Source organism: Urocitellus parryii, chromosome 15 (genome assembly GCF_045843805.1).
Source record: "Urocitellus parryii isolate mUroPar1 chromosome 15, mUroPar1.hap1, whole genome shotgun sequence".
NCBI lineage: Eukaryota > Metazoa > Chordata > Mammalia > Rodentia > Sciuridae > Urocitellus > Urocitellus parryii.
Window position 1 is genome coordinate 30062234 of NC_135545.1, and position 15899 is coordinate 30078132.

At 32.1% G+C, this 15899-nt stretch overlaps 1 protein-coding gene across 1 annotated transcript in view; it reads left to right on the forward strand.

Annotated features, from left to right (window-relative positions):
* Chd9 (chromodomain helicase DNA binding protein 9) overlaps positions 1 to 15899 on the forward strand; it is a 182754-nt gene that overhangs the window by 97721 nt on the left and 69134 nt on the right. Inside the window, exons 5-12 of the mRNA XM_077793223.1 lie at positions 34 to 180; positions 1023 to 1091; positions 1173 to 1228; positions 2062 to 2179; positions 4114 to 4200; positions 4658 to 4795; positions 9737 to 9858; positions 13429 to 13672. Coding sequence (XP_077649349.1) covers positions 34 to 180; positions 1023 to 1091; positions 1173 to 1228; positions 2062 to 2179; positions 4114 to 4200; positions 4658 to 4795; positions 9737 to 9858; positions 13429 to 13672 — 981 coding nt within the window. The remainder of the gene's footprint in view (positions 1 to 33; positions 181 to 1022; positions 1092 to 1172; positions 1229 to 2061; positions 2180 to 4113; positions 4201 to 4657; positions 4796 to 9736; positions 9859 to 13428; positions 13673 to 15899) is intronic.

Consider the following 15899-nt stretch of genomic DNA (forward strand, 5'->3'; position numbering starts at 1 on the left):
TTGTATAAATCTGATCCTTGTGGTTCATTACAGAAAAGAAGATCAAATAGACAAATTAAAAGAAAAAAATATGCAGAAGATGCAGAAGGGAAACAATCTGAAGAAGAGCTTAAAGGCTCTTTGAAAATAAAAAAGAATTCAGCTCCTTTACCTGGTGAACAGCCTTTACAATTATTTGTGGTAAGACATATTTGGAATTATTACTACATTTCAAAATAAATATAAATTATTTCAAATAGTAGAAATACATATATCTCCTCATATTTCTTTCTTCCTAAGTGTATACCTGAAACTCTTTCAAAGTGTTTCTCCTTTGCAGAATGTTTCTAAAGTAAAAGACTAATTGTTAGGTAGATAGTAATAATCCATGAGCAAGTTGGATAGGGATTATGTTTTGGCTGAAAATTTACCCTAATCGAGTCCTTTAAAATAATAATGCCTTTTTTAGTGCAATATATAAAGAAAGCCCTTTGTCTATATTTTCTGATTTTGTCTCCTGTTCTTCTTCATAAGGACTCAACTTTGCCTTATGAAGTTTCTTAAATGCCATGTTTGATACCTTTATTTCTTCCATATATGCTTTCCTCTTCTATAATTCTTTTAATTTATCTACATTGTAAGCCAAGTACTCATCTCTTAGCTGAGTGATCAAAAATTTTGGGCAAGTAATAATTCTGAATATTCCTGTGCTTCTTCAATTGCATAATAGAATTGATAATAGGAGAGATAAGAATGGATATGATAATGGATTAGATTAATTAATAGATGCAATGTGTTTAGTATAATGCCAAGCACACAAAAAAGCCCAATATGCTTAGAATGATGATGATGATGATGACAAAACCATAACAACGATGATATATTTTTTTCCATTGTACTGTATTCCTAATGTTTATAGTACCAGGCACCTCTGCTAAATAAATATTTATTGAATTTTAGTGTATTCATAAATATATAAAATAGCAACTAAAAGGTATTTCAGAATGCATTCCATTGCATATTTCTTTCCCTCGATCCTATAGGAGAACCCAAGTGAAGAAGATGCTGCAATTGTAGACAAAATACTGTCTTCTCGAATAGTAAAGAAGGAAGTAAGTAATGGCGTATTATATTTCACACTTTATATTCCATGTCCTGTTTAAGTTTTATAATTAATAATTTTATTTTCATAGATATCACCTGGAGTGATCATTGATACAGAAGAATTTTTTGTAAAATACAAGAATTAGTAAGTATTTGAGTTAGAAAATTAATATGAGGTTGCTGGATATTTTAATATAGTTAACATAAAACACTGAATTAAAATTGTGGTTTTCATTGTATTTGCATTTAAAAATAATTTTTATCATTTATATAACTACATGAACTTAAAAATCATTAAAAAGTAGGAGACTTTTGAAAACCTTCCATGGTAAGATTTGAATTTCTTTTCCAGAATGTATTCATTATTAATCTCAAAATGCATGAACCTACAAACATGCATTTATAAATTATAGGCATTATTAGTTATATGTTAAACTTCTCAGATTTAATTTTTTTTTCTAAAAAAATTTCTGGTATTTCGGTTATTGCATTAAATGTATATAGTGTGATGCTTTGACTAAAATTTTAAATTTTAATCTTGGTCATAGATAACTTATGCAACCACTAAATGTGAAAAGGTCATTCTTTTTCTACATTTTTCTGTTACTTTCTAAATACTTTCATGAACGTTTTTAAATAAAATTACATTGTTTTCAAAATAAGTTAGCATTCTGATTGTGGCAGATCTATTATAATGAAAAAAAAAAAGATAAAGTACATCTTGCTGTTATTCTTTTAGTCAGTTTACTATTCTGTTTCTGTATAGTAAATTGTACACCATGAGACTACAATCTCCTAAGGCTATAGGGATCATAGTTGTTTTAATTTTAGAAATTATATGAAGTCTATTAAAATTAAATAGTGATAAACTATTTGTATAATTGAAGCTAATATTTTATATTGGATGTTATAATTAAAAATGCACCTTAAGCATGTTTTTTATAATGTTCTAATATACTACTTCTATAAAAATTTTAGCTCCTATCTTCACTGTGAATGGGCCACAGAAGAGCAGCTTTTGAAAGATAAAAGGATTCAGCAGAAAATTAAACGATTCAAACTGAGACAAGCACAAAGAGCACATTTTTTTGCAGATGTAAGAAAAAAATAAATAAAACTATTATGTGTGATACTCTGAATACATATAGATTTAAGTATCATTCTAGTTCTTAGGCTTCCAACATTGATATTCAAATAAAAATGCTATTGACACAATTTTTCTTTCCAAAATTAACTTGGGAACTAGCTGAAACAAAAACACTGATAATTCAGAATGGTAGATAATATTTTTATTTTTAAATTAGCATTATTTCAATGCATATAGTTGAATCTGGTTGTGTTAATATCACAAAGAATTTATTAGCAAATTATTTAAATAAAGGAAATGATAATGTAGCAAACAAATGGAAAATAAAAATTGTCAGTGTATTAAATCTTACACATTAAATAATTACAAACATTGCATGTTTTCCACGCCAGCCTTCTATTTATGTGAACACAACATCAATAATTTAATACATTTATACATTGTAAAATAATTACCTCCAACTAATGAATATATCTAACACCTTTTCTTTACTTTTTTAATCCTCTAAAGTATCACATTAACATTCTGGTTTTGGGCTATAATCATTGTAATCAGGTGTGTCATATATAGATGCATGGGTTTGAGGAGGAGAGGTTTAAGATAGTGATGAGAACTAAAGGTAGAACTATGTGGTATACAACATTTAGAGGGTGAACAGACGAAGGCAGTAAAGTTAAACACAGATGACTGTTGGAAGTCTTTCAGAGATGAATAGGAATTGCCCAAGTGCAGAAGCCAAAAAATGGTAAACTAGTCAGAAGAGAGCAGAATTAGTACAAAAACATGAAGGTGTGACACTTAGGTTGGTTACAATCTGAGTTATAGTTGTAGCAAACAACAGGAGATAAGGCTGGAAGAAAAGGGGGGATCTTATCTATTACACAAAAAAATTAATTTGAACCTGATTATCAAACAAGGCAGAATCACTAAAAGATTTTAAGCAAGGAAGCTGTAAGTAATAATTTATATTTGAGAAATATTACTCTGGCAACAATGTGAAAAACAGAATAAAGGAAGGCAAGACAAGCATTGGGGGACAAGTTGAGAGTTATTTTTAAAGATCCATGTAAGAAGTGATAAGTCAGTGAGAATGAGGAGGAAGTATCCAATCTGATTTTCACTTAAAAATAAAGTCTGGTGAGGTGCAGTGGCACATGCCTGTAATACCCGTGGCTCTGGAGGTTGAGGAAGGAGGATTACATGTTCAAAGCCAACTTCAGCAATTTAGTGAGGTCTTTGAGACCCTGTCTTAAAATTTAAAATATAAAAAAAAAGGGTGAGAATATGACTTAATGGTTAAAAACCCCTGTGTCCAATCCACGGTACCAAAAAAAAAAAAAAAAAGTAAAATTTAAAATTTGTACAAGTTAGATGGAGGTAAAGAAAGTGAAGGAATCTAAGACAACTTCCCATTTTCTGGCTTGTGTGACCGAGTGGGGTGGGGGGGCCTGGAGAGGAAGTTGTGTTTTCATTAACCCAATTAGAAAATATAGGATTAGGTATAAGTTGAAGAATAAATAAATGCAACTAAGTTTGAGGTAGCTCAAGTAGAGAGTTTACTTACCTTCATCTAGATGAGTAGATGTTCAGTAAAGGACTATCATCAGGTAAAGATAAAGAGTGATAGTATTGAGAACAGAGTCTGAAGCTGGGTTGATTAGTCCTCAACTTTTGCAACTTGAACTTCAAGTAGCAAAGGAGAGGAAGAGAGGATACGTTTAGTAAAAATTTCAACACATATCCTAGAGTAACTTACTTGTCTCTAATACCTGAATTTTTTTAGTCCTATTTGATTTGTTTTATTATTTATAACATGGCAATTAATAATATCCTAAATATCTATTGGAAATTAAACTAGAAAAATGTTGTTTGTTGGACTCAAAGTGATGTATTAGTTCTATAGTGAAACACTAGTAAATTTATCTTCGTTTGTACTTTTTTAGATGGAAGAAGAACCATTTAACCCAGACTATGTTGAAGTAGACAGAGTATTAGAAGTCTCTTTTTGTGAAGATAAGGATACTGGTGAGGTAAATACTTTATCTTTTTTTTTTCTCCTTTTTGTGGTACTGGGGAACGAACGCAGGGCTTCACACATGCTTATAAAAATATATTTTTATGGGGCTGGGGATGTGGCTCAAGCGGTAGCGCACTCGCCTGGCATGCGTGCGGCCCGGGTTCAATCCTCAGCACCACATACAAACAAAGATGTTGTGTCTGCCGAGAACTAAAAAAGAAATAAATATTTATTTATATATATATATATATATATATATATAATGTAAGAAAAACCTGAAACTTTCCAAATATTAAAACCTAATACTCTTTTTAAAAATTACAACCTAAAAACTCTTAAAAACAAATGAAACACTTTTTTAATTGACCTAGGTTACTATGTTTAAATTGTCTATAGTCATGCTCTATATAAACTACTTACTATTTTCTTTTTAAAAATGGTGAATTGAAAAAAAAAATGTTTTTTTACAGCCTGTTATTTACTACCTAGTAAAGTGGTGCTCATTGCCATATGAAGATAGTACATGGGAACTAAAGGAAGATGTAGATCTGGCAAAAATAGAAGAGTTTGAACAACTACAAGCTTTGAGGCCTGACACAAGACATTTGGTAAGAACCTATCACAGACAGCTTTACAAAATCTTAGCATATCAAAATCTCTTAGAGATTTACAGAAATTCGAGATTCCTTAGATATATGGTATATTCTCAGTTAATAGGTTTTGGGTATATATACATATACACACAAACACATACATACATATATATATAACAACAGAATGCATTACAATTCATATTGCACATAGAGCACAATTTTTCATATCTGGTTGTATATAAAGTATATTCAAAGCAATTCGTGTCTTCATACATGTTCTTTGGATAATGATGGTCATCACATTCTAACATCATTGCTAATCCCCTGTCCCTTCCTTTCCGTCCCACCCCTCTGCCCTGTTTAGAATTCATCTATTCCTCCCATGCTCCCCCTCCCTACCCCATTTATGAATCAGATTCCTATATCAGAGAAAACATTCAGCATTTGTTTTGTTGGGATTGGCTAACTTCACTTTGCTTTATCTTCTCTAACTGCATCCATTTACCTGCAAATGCCATAATTTTATTCTCTTTTATTACTGAGTAATAATCCATTGTGTATATATGCCACACTTTTTTTTATCCATTTATCTACTGAAGGGAATCTAAGTTGGTTCCACAATTTAGCTATTTTGAATTGTGCTGCTATCAGCATTGATGTGGCTATGTCCCTGTAATATACTGTTTTAAAGTCCTTTGGGTATAGACCAAGGAGAGGGATAGCTGGGGTCAAATGGTAGTTCCATGCCCATTTTTCCAAGGAATCTCCATACTGCTTTCCATATTGGGTGTACCAATTTGTAGTCCCACCAGCAATGTATGAGTGTACCTTTTTCTCCACATCCTCGCCAACACTTATTGTTGTTTGTCTTTAAAATCGCTGCCATTCTGACAGGTGTGAAATCTTAGAATAGTTTTGATTTGCATTTCTCTAAGTGCTAGAGATGATGAACTTTTTTTCATATATTTGTTGAATGATTGTATATCCTCTTCTGAGAAGTTTCTGTTCAGGTCCTTGGCCCATTTATTGATTGCTTTTTTTTGTTTGTTTTTTGTTTTTTTTGTGTGTGTATGTGTGTTTAGCTTCTTGAGTTCTTTATATCCACCAGAGATTAGTGCTAAGTTCATGTTGAAAAATAAGAGACCCAGAATAGCTAAAGCCATCCTTAGCAGGAAGAATGAAGCAGGTAGCATCACTATACCAGACCTTAAACTATACTACAGAGGAGTAGTAACAAAAACAGCATGGTATTGGCACCTAAACAGACTGGTAGAACAATGATACAGAATAGACAACATAGAGACAAACCCTCAAAATTACAATTATCTTATATTAGACAAGGGTGCCGAAAACCTACATTGGAGAAAAGCCGCTTCAAAGTAGTGCTTGGAAAACTGAAAATCCATATGCAACAAAATGAAATTAAATCCCTATCTCTCACCGTACACAAAACTCAACTCAAAGTGGATCAAGGACCTAGGAATTAAACTAGAGACCCCATGTCTAATAGAAGAAAAAGTAGGCCCTAATCCCCATCATGTGGGATTAGGCCCCAGCTTCCTTAATAAGACTCCTATAGCACAAGAATTAAATCATGAATCAATAAATGGGATGTATTCAAACTGAAAAGTTTCTTCTCAGCAAAAGAAACAGTCTGTGAGGTGAATAGAGAGCCTACATCTTGGGAGCAAATGTTAATAGGTTGTTAGCCAGTAGAATTAGTCCCTTAATTAATGTAAAATCAAGGACAACAATGTAGCCTATAGTACTTAAATAATGTTGGAGGTGATTTTTGTTATTATTCTATTCATGTAAAGTATGTTTAGAGATTCCAAAAATGAAATTTTATCCTGTCCCAAGCTAAAGAAATATTAACAGTGACTGGATTACTGAAAAGAAGCATATACAGAATAGAATTTAATATGAAAATTATTTTAAGCAGTAACTAAAATGTTGTATTAATAATTTTAAAGTTCATTGACTGTCATTTAAGAAATGTTTTCTTGGATTGTAGCTCAGTAGTATGTTTGCCTAGCATGAATGAAGCCCTGTTTTCTTTATAAGCTCTATTTGTATTAGGTTAATAGCATAATATCAATAACCTGTTGTTATCTGTATACTGAAAGCATGTTTTATTTTTCATTTACAGTCACCATAAAGATGCCCTGATCCTGCAGACGTTTTTTTTTTTAAAGAGAGAGTGAGAGAGAGAGGGGGACAGAGAGAGAGAGAGAATTTTAACATTTATTTATTTTTTCTTAGTTCTCGGGGGACACAACATCTTCGTTTGTATGTGGTGCTGAGGATCGAACCCGGGCCGCACGCACCCTAGGCGAGTGCGCTACCGCTTGAGCCACATCCCCAGCCCACCTGCAGACATTTTTAATAGTATAAGTTTGTTAATTAGTAATAGTATATAATTTTGAAACAGAAGACAATCCATCTTTTGCTTGCTTTACAGAAATGTTTATCTGAGACTTAGAGCCTATTCATTTGGGACTAGGATATTATTTCTTTACCTATGCAGCAACTTCAAGACAGATTATGTTTTAGCCATGCAGAATAATTCAATTTTTTATTTCTGAAGAAGAAAAATTAAATTTTAAAAATATGACTATGTAAATGAATAGTTTTAACATACAACATTATACTTCTATGCTTCTATGATTTTTTGAATGCTTTTTATCATGAATATTGAAAGTATATAAAAGTAGTAATATGTATGACAGATTTAAAATATATGTGAAGCAAGACAGGGTGGCACACCTGTGATTTCTGGCAGCTCCAGAGGCCAAGGCAGGAGGGTCCCAAGTTTGAAATCAACCTCAGCAATTCAGCAAAGAACTTTTCACAAAATAAAAATAGAAGGAGCTGAGGATGTAGCTCAGTGATAGAGCATGACTGGATTTAATCCCCAATATTGAAGATAATAAAATAGAAAAATCTGATAATATAATTCACCTTTTTAAAAAATATTTTATTAGTTGTTGATGGGCTTTATTTATTTATATTTGGTGCTGAGAATCGAACCCAGTGCCTCACACATGCTAGACAAGTGCTCTATCATTGAGCCACAAGCCTAGTCCCTGTGTCATTCACTTTTTGTTGTTGTTGTTACAGTACAGGAGAGTGAACCCATGGTCACTTTATCACTGAGCACAATCCTATTCCTTTTGTGTTTTTTAAGAAAGGTTCTCATTAAGTTGTCCAGGCTAGCCTCAAACTTGAGATCATCCTACCTTAGCCTTCTATGTAGCTGGGTTTACTGGCCTGCACCATTACTCCCAGCTTCATTCATTTTTTTATAAATAGCTTTATTTGAGGTTCATAAAATTTGACATCTAGTAAATTGCAAATATTTAAGATGTACAATTTGATAAGTTTTGACAAATGAAACCAAAACCATAATCAGAGTGATGAACTATGGCTCCCCAAAGTATTCTTGTGTGCTTTTGTAACCCTTCCTTCCCAATTCATCTTTCTTATGTACCCTACTTCTCATCCTAGGGAACTAGTAATATTTACGTCACTATCAATTCTTTTTCATTTCTTCTCATTTCGTTTTTATGTACATGGACACTGTATTCTGTTTTTCTTAGGGTTTCTTACATAGCATAATAATTTTCAAGTTCACATTATTGCATGCATTGATAGTTGATACCTTTTCTATTACTGAGAAATATTTTTTTCTAATGTAATAGCCCACAATTTGTTATCCTTTCGCCTATTGATGAATATTTGTGTAGACTATTAAAAACAAAGGTCTTGTGACCTTTGGTTTGTAAATATTGTCCACCAGTTTGTAGTCATTTTTTCATTATCTTAAAAGTGTCTTTCAAAGAGCAAAAGTTCTTAGTTTTGGTGAACTCCAGTTTGTTTCTTATGATCATACTTTATGTGTCTGAGAAATTTTCACATAACCTAAGTTCATGAAGATTTCTGTCTTGCTTTCTCCTTGAAAATATGTCACGTAACATTCAGCGCTATGATTTTTGTGTGTAGATAGTATATGGATCAAATTCTTTCCTTTTGTTCATGGGTATTCGATTGTTATAACATCATTTATTGAAAAAACTCTTTTTGCACTGAATTGCCTTTCCAGCTTTGTCAAAACTCAGTTGACTGAATCCCTGAGAGTATATTTCTGAACCATCTATTATGTTCCACTGAACTTTTTATCTTTATCTTTACATCAGTTCTACATAGTCTTGATTTTGCAACTTTTACAAGTCTTGAAATCAGTTAGCATAAGTGCCCAAACTTTATCTACATCCTGTCTACACCTCCCAGTGCTGTTTTGGCTGTTTGTAGTACTTTCCATTTCCATATGCTTATAGAATTAGCTTGTCAATTTCTACAAAAACTGTGATTCCAGTTTGATTGGATTGTGTTGATTCTGTTTACTGTGAGAAGAATTAATATATTAACAATGTTAAATCTTCAAATCAGGGCTTATCTCTGTTTAGCCCTTCTTTAGTTTTTTTCAGCAGTATTTTGTGGCTTCAAATTTATTGGTGTCATACAACTTTTAAGAATTATTTTTTTAAAAATTAGTATTTTAGATACCATTATAAAATGACTACTTCTTAAATAATTTATTCATTATTTTTGCTAAAATGTAGAATACAATTGACTTTTTTATATCAATTTTTATATTATGTAACCTTGCTAAAATGACTGCTTAGTTTAGCTTTTTAATAGATCCCACAGGATTTTCTACATAGACAAATCATATGAATAAAGATAGTTTTAGTTTTTCATTTCCAAACTTGGTAACTTTTGTCTGGTTTTCTTGTTTAATTATCCTTGTCACAGCCTACAGTACAAGGGTGAATAGATGTCACAGTGCACGTCTTGCCTTATTTCTGATCTTAGGGGGAAATCATTCAGTCGTTCTCCTTTATGAATGATGCTAATTTTCGCTTTTCACCATGCATTCTTTGTTTTTCCACAAAGGACCGTCCGCCCTCTAATATTTGGAAGAAAATAGATCAATCCAGGGACTATAAAAATGGCAATCAACTCAGGGAATATCAACTGGAAGGACTCAACTGGCTCTTGTTCAATTGGTACAACAGGTGTGTAATATATCTTTAAAAATTTTAGTGTGTTATATATGTTAACATATACTAAATAAAGTTGATTCAGATGTTCCCATATTGTTATTTTGATGAAGTCTTTGTTTTAAAGTGAAGTTACTGCTGGGCACCATGGTGCATGCCTGTAATCACAGTGTCTTGGGAGCCAAGACAGGAGGATCGATAATTCATACCAACCTTAGCATCTGTGCAAGACCTTGTGTCAGAATTTTAAAAAATGTTTAAAACCGGGTGGCTGGAGATGTGGGTCAGTGATTAAGTGCCCCTGGGTTTAATCCCTGGTGCCCCCGAAAAATAAATAAGGTGAATTTATCTTAGAAAAATATGTAAATTACAGTTTAAGATGTCAGCTACACTGATTCCTTTAAGTGTGTGTCACTCAGAGTTACATTAATTAATTATTAAATTTTAAGTAACTTTGCCAAAAGTCCTATAACATCTGGTATGCTACAGGAAGTTTTACAGCTTATCCATTTATACTACTGTCTGTCTACAGTTGGTTCTAATTAGTGAATTGAAAGCACATTATATCTGTTATAAATTAGATAGATCTCTGTTTTTAAATGTTTTCCATGAACTATATTGTCAGCTATTAATAAAGAATAGAATATAAAAAGGAGTAACAAACTACCTCCTTGTTAATATTCTTCATAGTTTAGCAATTTCTTTATACAAAATAGCTCAAAGTCTTTGTTTGTGTGGGTGTTTATCCATCTATGCAGTATAGAGGATTGAACCCAGGTCCTCATGCATGCTGAGCAAGCATTCTACCACTGAGCTACATTCCCAGCCCTCTAGCCTCAAGATTTTTTTTGAGATGCAAAGAAAAACATGATATCATGTTTCAGAAAGAAGTATGGTAGTGTCCATGAAAGAGCAAATGAAGGCATTATTACTAGCAATATTTGATGACACTTTAATTCGAAGTCACTTTTCTGTGTTTTTTACTTATATTGTTTTTGGATTGTTTCTCTTAGTAATTGTGAGTTATGGGACTCAGTTAGATGGAGTGAAGGATCCTATTATTCCACAGTTTTCTTTTCCCTGCTTTTATTTACTAAATATTAATCATTTTTCTCAAGAATCATTTATGTAAATGAGGTAACAATACTTTTTAAAACTCGTCTTCCTTTTTTTATTACTCCTATTTCCTACATTGCCTGTTTTAAACTTCCATCACTTCCTTCAAGTTCTTTGGCATAGTTTTGTTTTATTCACTTTCTGTATGTGACTGCTTTGCAGATAAACCCAGGGAAAGTAGGAAAATTCTTGCCTGTCCTCATATTCAAAAGTGTATCTACAGCTATTCTTTCCTCTAACCTCGTGTATTGGAAGGTAAAAGATCTTACCCTAGGACAAGGATAAATCATGTTACCTCAGGTCTTGACATTCTGTTTCATCCAGTCTCTTCAGAGCTTCACTTCATTCATTAATCATTCTTCTATTTTATATGTTTAAACCATCTCTGAAGACTATTTCTGTCTCTTCAATCTATGAACAAATTTGGTGCTAGCCTATCTATAGAAAGACAAAAAAAAAATGATAAATCTCCTTTTGACTGTGCTCCTTCTTCTAGCTGCCTTGAACCCTCTTTGTAGCTTTCCAGGCAAATTCCTAGTAGAGTAATCTGCACACTCTCTCTCCCTCATTTTCTTTTCTCCATTTCTTTTTCAACCTGTGATAGTATAGATTTTGTTTCTGACTCTTCCCAAAACTTAATTTTCTAATCCCAAGGATATTCTTTAGCCTTAACTTATTTTCTAATCCATTGGATAGAAATTGCTGCTCCTTCCTTCTAAACCCTGAAAGCTTGCACACTGCAACTTTTATAGCTCTCCAGTACCCTCTTTAACTGTTACTTTCAATAGTCTGCTGGTTCTTCTTCCCCTGTCATTTAGATGTTGTTTTTTGCTGCCCCAGGGTTTTGTCTTTACTTATCTTCACATATTACATGTTTGTAATCCCTCAGAGATACTCTGTATTCTTCCCCATATGACTTCATGTACTACTTTATTCATACACACACACACACACACACACAATTATATCTTCTTTGAATAAGGATACACACAGATACACAAGTGTTTGTGTGTGTGTGGGGGGGGGTGCCTGGGATCAAACACAAGACCTTGCACATGCTAGGCAAGTGTTATACAATTGAGCTATATATACTTAGCCCTGTTTACCAATAATATTTAATGGTCCCATATTTCTATCTCTAAGGCCTTGAATTTTGGGCCCATATTTCTGTTCATCTTCTGGTACCTGAATGTCCAACACAACAATTCTTTAAACATAGCAGATTTCTATTTCCTCTGTGTCAAACTTGTTTTTTCTCCATATTTCTCGTCTTGATTACTACTAATTCATTTTGTTACTGTCATCCTATACCCTATACATTGAGTTGTTTCCTAGGGCCAATTCATCCTAACCCATAATTGACTCTGACATCATTTCTAGTAACTTAGTTTATTCTCCCTTTAGAATATAATTTCTATAAATTCTTCTCTATTATGATACTGAACCAGTTAATTTCCAACATCTCATCCCCTTACCCTCTTATATCCTCAGTATCACCAAAATAAAGTTTAAAATACAAACTTAATCTCATAGGGGTTTCCTTTAAGAATTTCTTTGCCTCCCACTGCATAAAAAAATAATGTCTAACCTCTTCTGTTTATGACACTACTTAGCTCACTTCTCTTTCCTTCCTTTACTTTCCGCTCTTAACCATATTAAATAACTTTTGGTCCCTGGTTTGTCTTTTTTGCCCTCTCCTGCTTTACTTTGTCCTCTGGCAAAATCCTGATCGTAACTGACCTCCTTGCTGAAGAAGTTTCTTTTTTCATGTCTTCTAGATAGATTTTGTTTGTTTTCCCTCTGTGCTACCATAAGAAGTATTACTCTGATAGTCTTCACTGGCCACATAGCATTATCATCTACAGAGCTCATTTTAAAAATTAGAACTGACTTGATCCTATTCTGTACATATTAAAACATAATGTAAACGTGGTGGGGGGCTAAGTATCTGTTTTATTTCTTTTTCAAGCTTTGTAGGCTCTTCTAATGCACAGCTATGGTTGAAAATTAATACTATAGTTGTGCTTCTACAGTAGCACATTGCATGATTATTTATTTATGTATTTGCATGTCTGCTTCTCTAATAGATACAAGCCCCTGGAAGGCAGAGAACATGTTCTATTTCTTTTGTATTCCATCTTCTCATACTGTCCTGAGATAATAGAAGGTATTTAATAATGCTTCCTGAATAAATTATATAATATGCATTGCTCTTATCTTTTCAGTTTTTAGAAAAATCAAACAGTTAATGGCGAAATCTTTATTTTGGAGCTATAAAAATCTTGAATTTTCCCTTTGCAGGATTATAATAAAATTGTAATCTTGAGCTTATTCAGTACTTCAGCAACTTTTGTTTTTACAAGTGCAAATATTTTATTTAATCTTTTATTTTCATATGTTTATCTTTAAAACTTTGTAGTATACAGAAGAACCCAATGTATGCATGGATAATATATTTGTTTATTTCAGACGAAACTGCATTTTAGCAGATGAAATGGGTCTTGGCAAAACCATTCAATCAATTACATTCCTCTACGAAATCCTTCTGACTGGTATAAGAGGACCCTTCCTGATTATTGCACCACTTTCTACCATTGCAAACTGGGAGAGAGAATTTCGTACATGGACTGATATTAATGTTGTGGTTTATCATGGAAGCCTGATTAGCAGACAGATGATACAGCAATATGAGATGTACTTCAGGGACTCACAGGTGTGGTATTAATGCTTTTGCTTGTTGAACCATCAGGGTTGAAAAAGATAGGCATTACATACTTTCAAATTTAGCATAGATAATTTAGGTTAAGCTTATGTCTTCATTTTACTTATTTTACAATAAATTATAGTAACTGAAAACAATGACAAAAGGATTTAATCCTGTTTTCCTTTATAGTGAAATATGAAACATATACATATGCAGAAATTTGTAATCTTTAATATTTCAACTAGAATAACTTTTAAATAATTTTTAAGTAATTATTGTTTGTATACTTGTTAAATTTTTTCTAGAAATAACTCCCTCTTTGATCATTCTCTAGCTCTTTTTCTTCCTTTCTTTTTTTTTTTTAATTTAAACATTCAATGAACAGCATGACTTCAAATGGCTATTGAGGTGACATTATAAATTTTCTTTCATGTTCAATGGATTTTGCTTTTAAACATTTTTTAAGTTTTTGAATGGTGGGTTGGAGGCACAGCTCAGTGTTAGAATATTGCTTGACATGTACAAAGCCCAGGCTGGGGTTGTGGCTCAGCGGTAGAGCGCTTGCCTAACACGATCAAGTGCCTGGGTTTGATCCTCAGCACCCCACACAAATAAACAAAATAAAACTATTGTGTCCAACTAAAAAATATTTTAAAAAAGAAAAAAAATGTACAAAGCCCTGAGTTTGATCCCAAGTGCTGGGGGAAAAAATTGCTTCATTTGTTTTGTGTACTGATTTAAGCATACCTTCTCCTTAGAATTCATTATATCAGAACTTTAATGATTAGCTGATGGTTTTCTCCTTTCCTATATCCTAGAGGCACATGTTCCATTTTTATTCAGCCACTTTTTTTCCTTTTTAATTTAAGCAAATTTTTATTTGTTTTTAACATATTTTATATAAATTTCGCAACCAAGTATTTGACAATATAGGAAATGGTTAGTTGTTTTCTTAAGAATTTGATAATGACACCTTGTGCCTCTATAGCCATTTACTCTTTAAAAAAGGATTTTCTTTTTTTTAATATTTATTTTTTTAGTTGTACTTGGACACAATACCTTTATTCCATTCATTTATTTTTATGTGGTGCTGAGGATTGAACCCAGGGCCCCACGCATGGTAGGCGAGTGCTCTACCACTGAGCCATAATCCCAGCCCTTTAAGAAAGGATTTTCTATTTTCTGTAAGTACAAAACTATAAAATAAAAAAGATTAAAACATAAGAAAGAATTTTCTACCAAGAAGGCATGAAGTGTCAAGTTGTAATCATTGTGCATACAAATCTTTTTGGATAAAAATCTTTAAGAATTTTGTGTCTTATTTCTTAATAAACATAATTTATTCCAAATTGTACTTTTTAATTGGGAAAGGTTTATTGCCTGGCATTCTACCTCAGTAGCCTCTAAATATCTTCTTTCTCTTTCATTCATTGTTCATTTTAAAAAGATCATTATAACATATGGCCAGATCATATATGGTAGAAGCTGGATTAAGATAATATACATAGCCTTCTACTTTTGCCTCTAATTGTAACTGACTTTCTACCTTTTTGAGGCTTACAATGAATGAATTAACTGATTTTGTTCTAAAGTTTTGTAGTATCATAGAAATGATTTAGTTTCACTTTTTTTTTTTTACAGGAGGCACAACTGAAAACTTGAGAACGTTTCTAAGAATGTTTCAATTTTAATACATATATGATATGAATTTGATATCAAATTAAAGAATCAAACTGAAAAAGTTGATGTATGATAAATTAATATTAATTATTATATTTTCTATGGTAAACATTATACCTTCTAGGATTAACTGAAAAGGTTTTAAATTTCAAAAGATAATGTAATGATCTGTTCTTAAAATATAGAAATACTTTTTTAACAATTAAGTTTCACAGATACATTTTAGTATAACTCAGTTGAATATTTTTTTGTCAACTTATCAAATTGCTTGAAAACATTAGGAGTAAAACTAATATTTTCTAAATTTGCCCTGTGATTAGAAATAGTAATACTCATAACTACAAATATGTTTTGAGTATCACCATGTTCTAGACATTATGCTGAAAGTTTGCCTGTATTCACTACATCTTTTCAATGGTAACCTTGTGAAATAGATATTATCTCCATTTTATACATGCAGATACTAAGCCATAAGGATGTTATGTAGATTGCCCCAAAAAACAAAAGTAAAACTGAGATTAATATGCCCAAGTCTATTAGACTGAGAAGTCAAATT